Source organism: Ovis aries, chromosome 7, assembly GCF_016772045.2.
Source record: "Ovis aries strain OAR_USU_Benz2616 breed Rambouillet chromosome 7, ARS-UI_Ramb_v3.0, whole genome shotgun sequence".
Classification (NCBI taxonomy): domain Eukaryota; kingdom Metazoa; phylum Chordata; class Mammalia; order Artiodactyla; family Bovidae; genus Ovis; species Ovis aries.
The window spans coordinates 85,918,705-85,932,383 of record NC_056060.1 but is presented as its reverse complement, the minus strand read 5'-3'; the positions used below and the strand labels follow the sequence as shown (position 1 = coordinate 85,932,383).

Sequence of the window (13,679 nt, the reverse complement as noted above, 5' to 3'; positions counted from 1 at the left end):
GGTTCCCATAAATTTCTTCTATTAGCGTAACCACTGAATGGAGCAGATGGAAGGAATCTAAAGAGGGAAGGGAGGCTGTGAGCTAGCATGCTTTTCAGAGCTGTCCTGGCATTTACTTTGCAAATGGATTATTATTGCATGTGACTAAAGGCCTTTTTCAAAATGGCCTGAATATCCTCCTTAACTGGGGAGGTGCTTAGGAGACTATGCCCTGGGCTGGAAGCCTAAGGCAATGCCTGTAGCCTTGCCTGCTCTAAGCCTTTGATTCCGGCATCTTGAGGGCAGGTACTTTGTGTCTCTCCCTGAAGCACCTTACTCAGGAAAGTAAAGAAAAGTGAAGTCGCTCAGTTGTGTCCAGCTCTTTGTAACCCTGTGGGCTGTAGCCCACCAGGCTCCTCTGTCCCTGGGGATTCTCCAGGCAAGAATACTGGAGTGGGTTGCCATTTCCTTCTCCAGGGGATCTTCCCAACCCAGGGATCGAACCCGGATCTCCAACATTGCAGGCAGACTCTTTATCCTCTGAGCCACCAGGGAAGCCCCTAACTCAGGGCAGGGACTCAATTAATGTTCTCCTGGTTTTAAGCTCATCTCTGGGGTTGTCCAGTTGTAGGTGATTTGTTTCCTCTTTATATTTTCCCCATATCTCCAAATTTCCTACAACTGTTATGCTCAAACAACAAAATCAAAATCTTTGTTAGAACAAAATCAAAGAATTTATAAAATAGCCAGAGCAATCCATCAGCTTTAGATGGACAGTCCCTGTTCCAGACAGATATGTCTTTCTGGTTGTAAATGAATAACTCTTCTTGTGACTAAGGAAAGGGACAAGAGCAGGCCAGTTCCGGTGGCACTAAATGCTCTGTTTGTCTTTGGGCTTCTAGGAAAAGATCGTTATCCTATTCGTGGGAGCAAATAATGAAGACTATTTACAAATCCTTCCTGTGGGCCCTTGCTGAGAATGTTCTCAACACCCAGGTTGCTGTCGAGGGTGTAGCAGGATTCTTGAGTCGACAGCAGCCTCTGCTTTCAGAAAATTTGATCCAGAATTCTCCAGCACATTAAAGAATAAGGAGAGAAGAAAATATAATTGTCTCTTAAAAGGCAATTTTTCAAAAACTGACCTTCAGGAGTCTAAAATAGTGGCAATCTTACCAAGATTACTTCCCAATTTTAGAAGAAAAACACTGCTCTTTCAGTGGCTTAAACTGTTTTAAACATCTCATGTTTATCCATCCAATATCCAGCGATATTGATTAGATATTGAACTTGGGGTTTTCAAGCTGGCTGAGACTTAGAACTGCATACAGTGCTTTTCACATCTAGAAATTCCAGGGCCTCTTCCCAGACTGGGGGATGTGGAGCTAGCAGGGACCCAGCATACATCCATTCACGGTGCTGAAGGCTAGCGCAGTGCCAGACAGAAAAGGGTTCCGTCAGTATTTGCTGAGAGAAGTTGATACCATGCTCCTTCTGGGAACGGTACAGGGAACTGGGGCCCTGGGGTTCTAGGAAAACTTACTTTTTTACTGTTTCATTCCTTTGTACTATTTGCATATTTGCCATGCTTATATTTTTAAAGGGTCCATTTAATAAATATATTTATCTCTAGCTAAAATGGCTTAAATCCTGCTAAGTCAAAATAATAATTGTCCTTTTTAAATTAATGAGATTACAAAAACCTGCTTTGCAAGATAAAACAGATTATGTCTGTTGTCTAAGTAATAGACAGTAATAGTAACAGTATCCCTCAAGTAAATCTTAAGGGATACTACGAAAGTGAAAATAATAATTGCAGACATTATTTAGTGCTTACTAAGTGCCAGGCCAAAACATGAGTGCTATATATATATATAGTACATACAGTGCATTATATATATATATAGTATATAATTAAGCCTCTTTTTAACAGCTCTATGTGAGGTAGCCATGACACCATCTCACCTTTCGTGGGAACAAACTAAAGCAGAGAAACTGAGGCAGCCCCCAAGGGCACTGAGCAGTAAGGTAAGCGATGGAGCTGTGTGACCCAGAAGCCCACCCAGCAGCTGGACAGGTCAACACACCGTTCCAACTAACACGGAAAACTGGACACATCCGAGGACACTTAATTAGTTTAATAATAACTTCTCACAAGAAAGTTAAGCAAATACTTGTTGACTGAACAAGCCAAGAATCATCCATGGAAGCTCAGCCTGACTCTTCTAGAAGAGAAATAGGGGAGGGGGGCAAGGGAGAATACCCCCGGACCACCAGGCAGGGCAGGGACAGGAAAGCACCCTGAGTTTTCTCTAGTCTGGTTTGCAGTCTCTGCCCCCAGGGGACAGCATCTCTCATCTCAGGGACCTCCACGAGCAGGGCTTTTGGTCTATCCTAGCGTCAGCCTGGCACTTAGTAGGAGCTCACAGATAGTCAATGGGATGCACAAAGCAAGGGCTCTACCTGTGACCTACTGTAGTATGAGTCTTGGTTAATATGCGCAGCCATCATTATCCCCTATTTACCTAGGACTCACTTCTCAGCACTGGAGGGCTCTTTCCCACCCATTGAGAGAGGCAGCCACCCCATGGCCTTCGGAACATGACTCAGCCGATACGCACACGCTTTGTGAAAAGTCCACAAAGTCGAGTCACTCGGGGATGGGACAGGATGAGTGGTCAGGGTGTGGTGGGGGGGAGATTCCCCTTGCTCTTCCTTGACTCTTTAAAGATAAAGAGAGTAGTCACAGTCCACTTGTGCAATTACAAAGTGAAAGTGAAGTTGCTCAGTCGAGTCCGACTCTTTGCGACCCCATGGACTGTAGCCTACCAGGCTCCTCCATCTGTGGGATTTTCCAGGCCAGAATAATGGAGTAGGTTGTCATTTCCTTTTCCAGATGATCTTCCAGACCCAGGGATTGAACCCGGGTCTCCCGCACTGTAGGCAGACGCTTTACCGTGTGAGCCATCAGGGAACAAAAGGAGAGACCCAGTACAGTTCAAGAGGTCTGGAATTGCAGGGCCAATAGGGCTGCTAACATTTTCCCCTCTAAAATCAGCTCTTTAGGGTCGCACATTCGGCAATGTTTCCCATCCTAGGCACACCTAGGCATTTGTGCAGATCTTCCGGGGTCCCCTAAGCAGGGGGGAATGCCATTTCAACAACAGCCCGCGAGTTAGAGCCCACGTCCAGAATCCCAGGATGAGCAGCCCCGGGAGACGGAAAGGAGAGCCTCCGGAACCTGGCATTCAGAGGCAGGCTGCCCCAGCAGCTGGCTCTGGGGGATCCCTGGCTCCTTGCTGGGCCACACCCCCACCCCTCCCCGGCCCGCCGGGCGGCCCCTACCTTGGATGGTCCTCTTGAAGAAAGCCTTGCAGGCCTCGCAGGAGGCCACGCCATAGTGGTAGCCGGACGCGATGTCCCCGCACACGAGGCACAGGCGCTTGGGGATGGCGTTGAGCATGTACTCGCACTTGATGGCCGAGTCCTCCATGAGGCCGCCCGCACAGTCCTCGTAGCCCTTGCGGCACGGGGTGCCTCCCAGCCCCGCGCCCGCGAACATGGGCGGCGAGTCCAGACCGTTGGCGTGGGCGCCCAGGGCTAGACCGAAGCCGCCGCTGGCGTCCGACGAGCCGCTGGGGCTGTGGTGGCTGAGGGCATCGATCCCCGAGGACGGGCTGGACGGCTCGGTCTTGATGAAGGAGCCGCAGCTGGAGCTCAGGTGCCGGTCGTCTGCGGACATCCTGTTCAGCAGCCTGGGGACACAGAGAGCAGGAGTCAGCTCGGAGAGGCTGCGGTGGTGTGACTTCCCCAGGAATTAGCTCTGGGCTCCGGGCACCAGGTGGGTGGGGTGGCTGGGAGGGGCTTTATGCTAGGTATTGGTGAGATAAAATGCTGGCGGGGGTGGGGGAGAGGTCAATTTCGCTGGGGGCAAAAAGGAAAAACGGCACAGGCCAGAGTGAGTTTCTGGCAGTACCCCCAGAACCTTCTGAGTCCTCAGAATGAAAACTCCTGTTTGATCAATAAACTTCAGATGAGGCACCCCACCCCTCTGCAAACTGCTGGCCTAAAGGGTGACAAAGTGGTAACCTTCGGCCAAAATATCTGGCCAACCTTCCCACGCAACAGTAATAGACTTGAAGTCCGAAGGCGACAGCCCTTGGATCAGACACCCTCAGAACCACGACCCGATGACCCACCTCACCAGACTCCCTCCCCATCCCCACCCCCACGCTGGGGCAGCAGGTAACCCAGCCTTGGAGCTTCCCCTGAAGGCCACAGTCACCGAGACTGGGACCAGAGGTGCCAAGCCTCCTGACCAGGGCAAGACACAGGGCCTGTGGCCAAGGCATCAGCCAAATTGGCTGCCCTCTGGGGATCCCCTCTGGCCGGGGCACATCTGGAGGGCAGCCCCCAGGCCCTCTCTCTCATTCCCCTCTGTCGCCCCAGAAGAGACCATGCCTCCATCATGCAACATGAGGGAGCCCTCCAACCCCAACTCTGAGCATCACCCCGCTGATTCTTAACCTTAAGTTTCCACCTCCAAGCGCCCCTGCCTCACTGCAGAGTCAAGGGAGCAAGAACGGCAAGGCAGGATCACCATAAAGGGTCATAAAACATTTCCCATAAGGAAAATTCCCCCTCCCAGAACCGCGATGGGTGGGTGAGAAGGCAGGCGAAGTACCAGGACCAGGGGAGGGGCTTCTCTCCCATGTGAGCAAGAAGAGTGAAGGGCAGGGAAGTGTACTCAGGGAAGCCCAGCCACAGCCCACACTCAAGAGCTCTGGGCCAGGCCGGCCCTGGAGTCAGGAGGCTGGGTCAGGGTCCAGCTGCCCATCTGTCCATGTCCTGGCCTCACCTGGTGGAGGTACAGAGGAGGCCACGGCGGATGCCTGAGCAGCAGGTGGAAGTTAAGAAGGAAAGGTCCTGGAGAATGAAGGGGGCTGGAGAGGGTGGGAGTACCGCCCCGTTCATGGAAAGACGGGCCGGCTGGGAGGCAGGGAGGGTCCCAGTGCTGGAGTCCTACCTCCAATGATGCTCAAAGGTAGCCCCTTGTTTTCTGAGCAGCTCACTGAAGAAAGCATGGGTCCCCAAGTGGGGAAAGGGCTCTCCTATCACAACCACAAAGCCCACCCTCACAACACAACCTTGGGCCCACTTACCCACACCACCCAAGGCAGTTACGATGGGGAGGGGCCCCACCGATGATCTCATAGTCACTGCCCCTCCCAGGGGGCTGTTCCATCCGTCTACACTTGAACGTGTCCGGAGGCATTGCCCCGCAGACAGTTCTAATCAGAAGCTGGGAGCTTTCTCTGATAAGAACGATAAAAGATCCCTAAAAGGCTCCTACTGTCAAGAAATTTATTATCTACTGGAATGTAGTGTTTGAAGATAGAGGCTCTCGGGTCTCTCTGGTTTCAAACTGAATATTCCTGAGTCTTCTGAGACGCCTCTTCTGCTAGCTCCAAGTTTCCCTTACACCTCTGACTGGTGCCCTGGCATGTCCCCGGTCATCTGCCTCCCGTCCATCCATCAGCAGGCCCCTGGCGTGTCCTCAGGAAACACCATCAGCCTGAGCAGGCACAGAGGCGCCTGTGGGTTCACCCCCTACTATGCCCTTGCGCTGGGCCTGCAGGGAGGGTGGACTAGGTGCTCTTACATTTACAATCCCCTCCCACTGCTGCTTTGTTGTTCAGAGGCTAAGTCTTGTCTGACTTTGTGACCCCATGGACTGCAGCACGCCGGGCTATACTGTGCTTCGCTATCTCCCAGAGCTGGCTCAAACGCATGTCCATTGAGTTGGTGATGCCATCCAACCATCTCATCCTCTGTCACCCCCTTCTCCTCCTGTCCTCAATCTTTCCCAGCATCAGGGTCTTTCCCAGTGAGTCAGTTCTTTGCATCAGGTGGCCAAAGTACTGGAGTTTCAGTACTTTGAAACTGATGGAGCTTCAGCATCAGTCCTTCCAATGAATATTCAGGACTGATCTCCTTTAGGATGGACTAGTTGGATCTCCTTGCAGTCCAAGGGACTCTCAAGAGTCTTCTCCAGCACCACAGTTCAAAAGCATCAATTCTTTGGCGCTCAGCTTTACAGTCCAACTCTCACATCTGTACATGACTACTGGAAAAACCACAGCTTTAACTATAGGGACCTTTGTTGGCAAAGTGATGTCTCTGCTTTTTAACATGCTGTCTAGGTTTGTCACAGCTTTTTTTCCAAGGGGCAAGTGTTAGGGCTCTGCAGTTCCCAGAAACATCCCAGGCCTGCTGTGACAAGCACTGCAGGGCAAGTCAGCTCCCAGACCCAAGCCCTCCTCCCTCAGGCTTGTGAGTGCCCCAGAGATTTTGGAAGACACACTTGGAGTCAACAGTAATTATCGCAACTGCTATTTAGTGAGCACGTTTTATATACCACCCACTTCAGATCTGTCCCTCGGGTGTACAAGAAGCTCGTGCCCAAGGGAAGCAGTTGGAGAGCCCTACAGCTATGTCCAGTGAACAATTTTCCAACCCACCTTCACGGCTCAGCCAGCCCTGATGGACACCCAGGCCAGGCAGTGGTTTCATGCCCTAAGCCTTGATTTTCCCTCCTAGCCCTCTCCTTGAAGGCTTCAAGGGGCACAGGCACAAAGCACTCTTTAGTGGGCTGCACAGCCAGGACGCACCCTGTCCAGGCCACCGCCTCCAGGCCCTGGCCGAATGACTCTAGGACTGAGAAGGAAGCAAACTTGCCCCCAACCTCAGAGTTGGTACAGAAACCCAGCCGCTAATTTAGAGCCTGGGCTCCAGCTGCGAGTCTGCTGATTTCATTCCTACAGGCTTCTCGTTTCGGTGACCCTTATTTTGGCCCCACTAGAATGTCTATGCCAAGGAGCTTCAACACGTACTCCGGGCACCAGGGTGCCGAGGGCTGACCAGATAGGAGGACATGCCCAGCACAGCTCACGATGTCAAGAAGCTCATCCTCTCACCAGAAGGACAGACACTAAACAAACACGTGTGTGCAGGGTGCCAGCAAGGCAGGGGGTGGGCTGGGCACACCCCACTAACAGGGGCTCACCCGCCCTGCCCCTCTGGTCTGGCTTCATTCACACACTCGTTTGTATTTGCATTCTTTTTCCCTCCAAGAAACCTGCCCCTCCCCCCACCCATCCTTAACCTCTGGACATCACTCTTTAATTCAAAAGCAAAATGTAACTAGAAAGGGAAAGAAAAGGGCCAAGAAGCAGTGGCCAGAGGAGCTGAGAAGAGAGAGTGAGCTGTGGACGTGCCGTGGAGACAGCCATCGAGAAGCGGGTGGAGGCAGGTCACGTGCCCCACAGGGGAGGTCAGGAGTGCACGTGTCCCCTTCAGTGAGCAGTCAGGATGTGGCTGGTGACGTCCCCAGAGCAGTGTCCTGGCATGGGGTGGGGGTGGGGGGGGGGGGGGGGAGCCATTTGGCCAGAGCTGCAAGAGGCCCTGGAAGCAGACAGTTTTTCTGGAAGCCCAGGCAGAGGAGAGGGTAGGGGTAGGGGCTTCCTTGCACACCTTTACACAGCACTGTCCACTTGAACTCAGGGGTGGTGGAGGCAAAGAAGGAATGTTTTTGTTGTTATTGGCGGTAATTTATCTGCTTCTTTGATGAGGGGGAGGGGTGTGTGTCAAGAATGTAAGGAACTTAAGAAATTTAAAAATTACTTTCCAGTTTGCCTGAAGCAACCCTGATCCCACCTACTGACCCAATATAATTATCCACCACTCCCCATGTCTCCCCAGAGGAGACAATGAATTCTATGGTGACTCTATGTTACATGCTAATGGTAAAGAGCAAATCAAGATGGAGAGGTTGAGATGACCGAAGATGAGTATCAGCTTTTCTCAAATTCTGGTCCAGCCTTCATCAGAGTCAGCCAAGGTGCTGGTTGAACAGGTAGCTTCCTGGACTGACCCCATGTTGTTGCTTAGTCAATGACGCCATGAACTGTAGCCCTCCAGGCTCCTCTGTCCAGGGGATTTCTCAGCGAAGAATATTGGGGTGGGTTACCATTTCCTTCTCCTGGGCATCTTCCTGACCCAGTGATTGAATCTATGTCTCCTGAATTGGCAGGCAGGTTTTTTTTTTTTTTTTTTTAACCACTGAGCCACCTGGGAAGCCCAGTCATATTTTGAACATTCATCCCTGTAGGTGGGGCCCAGAATTCTGCATTTTTGGTCCTGTGTGTTGGTTTGTTTTTAGCACCGCAGCTGTGATTCTCAGAGAAGTTAAGTTTGAAACCTACAGGAATAACACAGGCGGTCAGGGGACCCGGTGGAAGTCCGCAAGGAATCTGGATGTCCCGGAAGAGAACTGAGCTGAGGCAGTACAAGGGGGAAGGAAGGTGGGCAGAGGGGAAGTTTGGAGGTGGTCTCTCTCATCCCCCAGGCAGCCTCTCCTCACTCCATGGAATGGGAGGTGAGGTCTGGAGATCTAGCAAAAGGAAGGGAGTTTGCAACAGCAACTGCGGGAGGAGGAGAGAACAGAAATCAGGGGCATAGAGGCTCACCAGGCCCCTTAACTCAGCCTGCAAGGCAGCAACAACAGGGAAGCTTCGACCTGTGTTTCTCAACCCAGGCACTATTGACATTTGGGGCTGGTCATTCCTCACTGTGGGCCAGGCTGTGCAAAGCAGGTCGGTCAGCAGCATCCTTGCCTCTGCCTGCTAGAAACCAGTAGCACCCCCACCCGCAGAGAAGACAACCCAAATCTCTAGGCACGGCCAGATGGTCCCTGGGGGACAAACTGCCCCCAGTTGAGAACCGCTGACTTGGCTATTGGAGGGAAGGGGGAAGGCAAGGGGCCCGGAAGCTGAGGGTGTCGTTCGCGGATGGAATAATCTCAGAAAGCCCAGAACTGGAAGAAGATGGAAGGCCAGAGGGTGGCTGGGTGGGGTTCCCAGTGGGTGGAGGCTAAAGTACAGAAGGAGGAAGAACCCAGAGAGCTGGAAGGATGGGAGGCTGGGTCAGGGAAGATCTCAGAGATTGGAGCCAGGATGCCAAGGCTCAGGAGGATGTGGCCACGGGGCGAGTGGCCAGGACGGGATGCAGGAAGAGCGTAGCATCGGGATGAGGCGGAGGTGTTGACACGTGTGCCCTGGGGAGGAGAGGGTCACGTGGAGTCCACCATCTGTGGTTGGCTGGGGCCCAGTTCCCAACTGGTCGATGACTATTGACTTTACGGGAGGGGCCCAATGCCCCATCTGAGCGGTCTTTGAAATAGCAATAGTCAGTGGTCTAAGTTCCCGGAGGCATTCTCTTCCCTCTAATTCAGCTCAAATCAGGAGCACAGCTAGAGCTGCCCCGGCCTCAATGTCACCACCGTCTGATTAACAAGGCCCCCCAGCACCGACCCAGGCCTGCCCCTATTCGCATCCAGTGTGGGGCCCTTACCCCAGAGGGCCCTGAGCTCCTGGGATGCCTGAGCTTACTCTCTGCCTCTGCCAGATAATCACTTTGCTGGACAGTGAAGTGGGTTGGAGGTTTTCCTAATACAGACACCGACAGCATCTTAGAAGTTCTGAAGGAAACCCAAACCATTCAGCTCTTCTGTCATGAACCTAACCCTAACTCTAAAGGAAGAGAAACTCCAGGGAATCAACAAGAAAGTGATCGTTAGTTTTTTAAGCTGGAATCCCAGGGGTCTACCCCCTTCAAGGCCACTTGCTGGTGGGCAGGCTGAAGAAAAGAGGCTTCTGGAGAAAAAAAGTCTCCTGGAGGGAAGAAGGATGGGCCAGCCTGATGGGCCTAGGGCCTGGCTCTCTGTCCTCTGCAGAGTAGAGTCCAGCCACCACACGCCAGAATTGGGGTCACGCGTAGAGGGGCTACCCTCAGAATCAGCTTTTGGCTCTGTGCCAGGCTGCCCTGTAAGAGCAGAAACAAGCCTCCAAGTCACTTAATGGTTACAAGCCATTGCTCTGATGTGAGCCAGTCATAGTAGCTGTTGACTTTGAGTAAATAGGTCAGCCTCTCTGGGCCTCAAGGTTCCTCATCTGTAAAATGGCTCCATCACAGCAGTTCCTTCATAGGGCTTTTCCGTGAGCAGGGGCTAGATTGAGGGCAGGAGGAGGAGGGGGCGATAGAAGATGAGATGGTTGGATGGTATCACCAACTCAGTGGACATGACTTTGGGCAAACTCCGGGAGATCATGCAGGACAGTGAGGCCGGGCCTGCTGCAGTCCATGGCGTCACAAAGAGCCAGACACGACTGACCGACTGAACAACAATAATGTAGGCAAAACGAACATGCTGGGGCCCAGCAAGCTCTCAGTGGACAGCGTCTGTCTTGTGATTCTCCCGGAAACCCCTCCCAGAAAATCCAGCAGCTGGCTGCAGCCTGGGGTTAGGCCCAGCAAAGCTCCTCCCTCAACCAAGTCCCCATTTCTAGAACTGAGGATAATTCCACAAGGAACTTGCCATTTACCAGGAGAGAAAAGTAGTGGGTTAGGAAAATTAAGAGGATAAATAAGCCTGAAACGGGAATCCACTCTACAGAAGAAAAAACAGCTTCTGAACACTTGAGAGACTCTTATGTACATTCCCATAATTAATTTGCTAACCAGAAGCCACTGAGCTGTTCATTAAAGCAGACCCTCAGATCCTCCAGCAAGGCTTTATTTGTTATGAATCAGCCCCCCCAGGCACTTGAAAGTAACAGAGCTAAACTTCCTTCACAAATAAGGTTAGAGAATGCAGAATGAGCCTTTATTGGAGGGATAAGATGAGGAGGACCACGTGGCTAAATGTGAGTAACTGACAAGGTCCCCAGCATTCCTGTTAGGACATGGATTCATGAGGACTTATCACACGAGAGGAAGGGAAAAAAGGAAGGAAGGAGGAAGAAAGGGAGGGGTGGAGGATGAGGAGGAAGGAAGTATCATGAACCAAGGCTTATAATTAATCCAATTTCATGCATCTGAGTCCATTCTTCATATATATATGTGCTTTTTTCCGTTACACTTATATATTTCTTTAATTCAAACTGACCTTCTCCTGCAGTAGTCTGAAACACCCATTTCAATACGTGAAATCTTGCCAGGCATATCTTTCAATGCTGGACCCATTTTCCTGGACAGACACCAGCACAGTGGGAATCAGAGCATCATAAATACTCAGAGATTCTCCTGCCTGACCTGGTGACCTTCAGAGGAGGAGCTGAAGACCCCAGAAGTTGTGGCTCACTCAAAGACACTTACTAGAGAGCCAGGCTGGCTGGGGGATGCCTGGAGACACAGCGGGGAGGTGACCTGTGCAGGGGAACAGGGTGACTCTGCCCACCTGTTACCCTCCATCACCACGTCCACTACTGCAGCACCAGTCCTGTGCTGGTTTGATTTTTGTCTGGTCTCCTTAGGAATGCTTTCCTCATGCTTTTTCTCTCTCTTCCTTTAAGAGTGACTTAAGACTACAAAATGACCCAATTGCAAACTGGATTCAGTAAGAGCCTGCCTCCCCCTGTATGCTGCAGCGCAGGCAAAAATCTGTAATTAAGCATCTTGTCGTTAGAAAGATTAGTCAAAACCAGGCTGATCCCAGACAACTGATTGAAATCTCGTTCCACACAAATTACGGCACGGAAAATAATGATGGGTAATTAGTGCCCTTCAATCGGGGTTTTTATCCATGATGTCCCAGGCTGCATTCATCATCATGAGAAGAGAGAGGCTTTGCCAAAGCAGGAGGAGACTGCCGGGCACTGAGGGGCTACCCCGGGACACCGGGAGGGCCGGGTCCCCTGGCAGAGCTCCAGCCCACAGTGGACAGCCGCTGGCTCTTGTGGCTGTGTGCAGATTAGACAGAGGGGCCCCCTCTGGGCAGACCAATTCAAAACTTCAGCCCTCACCCTGGTCCTCTCGGGGGAGTGCCTTCATGCAGGGCCCCAAAGTACCTGATGGCTCTCACTTTAGCCCATCTGGCTAAACTCTGGCCTCTGACACCACAAACAGATGTGTCTGGAGGAAGGACAGCTCATAATTTCAAAAGATGCCCCCAAATACACCTCGAGCAATTTTCCTTTCAATTGCTATTGGAGATCTGACATCTAGGAATCTAAACTCTTCTTGAGTCTGTTTTTATTTTCACCCCTTAATATGCAGTGATATATGGCATAAATATCCCACCTACTGTCACTGAACAGATTCGGCAGTTTTCAGATGACATTTAATCCTAGAGGCGCCATGGTGTTGGGCCATAGAGCTTAGTGGTTGGCGTTGGATTGCCTGAGTTTGAATTCCAGTTCTGTCTCTCACACGTAATTTAATCTCTCTGAGCCTCAGTTTATTCATCTGTAAAATGGGATGGTGATAATGATCTATGTATCTCATAGGGTAGTCTTGAGGATTAGTGAGTTAATACAGAAAAGAGCTTAGAGCTATACCTGGGAAAGTGCTCAGTAAGTACCGCTAGCAGTTGCTACCAGCACTCTTTTTGGTAATGAGGAGACAGTTTCCATTCAGTGTCTAATAAGTTCTGTCGCACAGCAAGCAAGCCTGTCTTGCTCCCTCTCCCCTTCCCGTCATTCATCCATCGTGCATCCATCCCTCCACCATTTAATCCTGCATTTGTGTGCTTCTCTGCATGCTGCAACCTCCACTGAGAAAGTTCCTTTTCGGACAAAGGGGTTCCTTATTCAGGTGCTACTAGAACCAACTATTGGAACTAACCAGCCTCTCTTCTGGGAGCTGCCAACCAGCTCCAGCATTCTCCCGCTCTCATTCCCACGCGCACACCAAGATGCCATAGGAATCGCCACACGTGTAAGGTTCTCTACCTGCTGGCCCAGCAGAATGACCCAGAGCTGTGCTCGTGACCCACGCTGGGCAGTGTCTCTCCCTTGAGACCTTGCTGTCACGGCTGCCTCTCCAGGGACAAAGGCCGTAAGATGGACATTTCCAAGTGTGAGCGAGGTCATACTTCACCCGTGGTGCAGCAAGAAAGACAAATATGGAAGCTGGCAGTGGAGAAGGGTGCCGGCCAGGGGCAGAGCCCCAGGAGCCTCAGCTGGCAGCTACCAGGCAGCATGGCAGTGCCTATGCTCAGGGGAGCGATGAGGCATGATTCCTGGCTGTGGCAGCTCAGACGGGCGGCTGTGACAGCTAACCACTCCCCGCCATCTCATCCATTCATGCACTCGCCCCCTCCTTCCTTCATTCATTTCACCTATTCCTTGAGTATCCATGGTGTGCCAGATACCGTTCTAGCCTCAAGGATGGATTGGTGTCCAAGGTGGACAGGTTTCTGTCCTCAAGGAGTGGCAACACTGTATTTCATTGACTTTAAGCTATACCCATTTATTCACTATTTTTTTTTTTTTTTGGTCTAGTTTCCCCTTTTTTCTTTTTTCCTTCACATTTTAACATCTTGGCAATCAGAATGCATCTTGAATCGATGGCGTGCCATAGTTTCATTTAATTAGTGGTTATAAAAATGGTGTCTGTGTCTTGAGAGTCCCTTGGATTGTAACCAGTCCATTCTAAAGGAGATCAGTCCTGGGTGTTCTTTGGAAGGAATGATGCTAAAGCTGAAACTCCAGTACTCTGGCCACCTCATGCGAAGAGTTGGCTCATTGGAAAAGACTCTGATGCTGGAAGGGATTGGGGGCAGGAGGAGAAGGGGACGACAGAGAATGAGATGGCTGGATGGCATCACCAACTCGATGGACATGAGTTTGGGTGAACTCCGGGAG

At 51.4% G+C, this 13,679-nt stretch overlaps 1 protein-coding gene across 2 annotated transcripts in view; it reads right to left on the bottom strand.

Moving 5' to 3' along the window:
* The window catches only part of ESRRB (estrogen related receptor beta), a 186,796-nt gene that overhangs the window by 52,898 nt on the left and 120,219 nt on the right, over nt 1-13,679 (bottom strand). For both annotated transcript variants that reach the window (XM_042252781.1, XM_027972072.3), the window contains exon 2: nt 3,322-3,731. In XM_042252781.1, the coding sequence (XP_042108715.1) occupies nt 3,322-3,731 (410 nt within the window). The remainder of the gene's footprint in view (nt 1-3,321; nt 3,732-13,679) is intronic.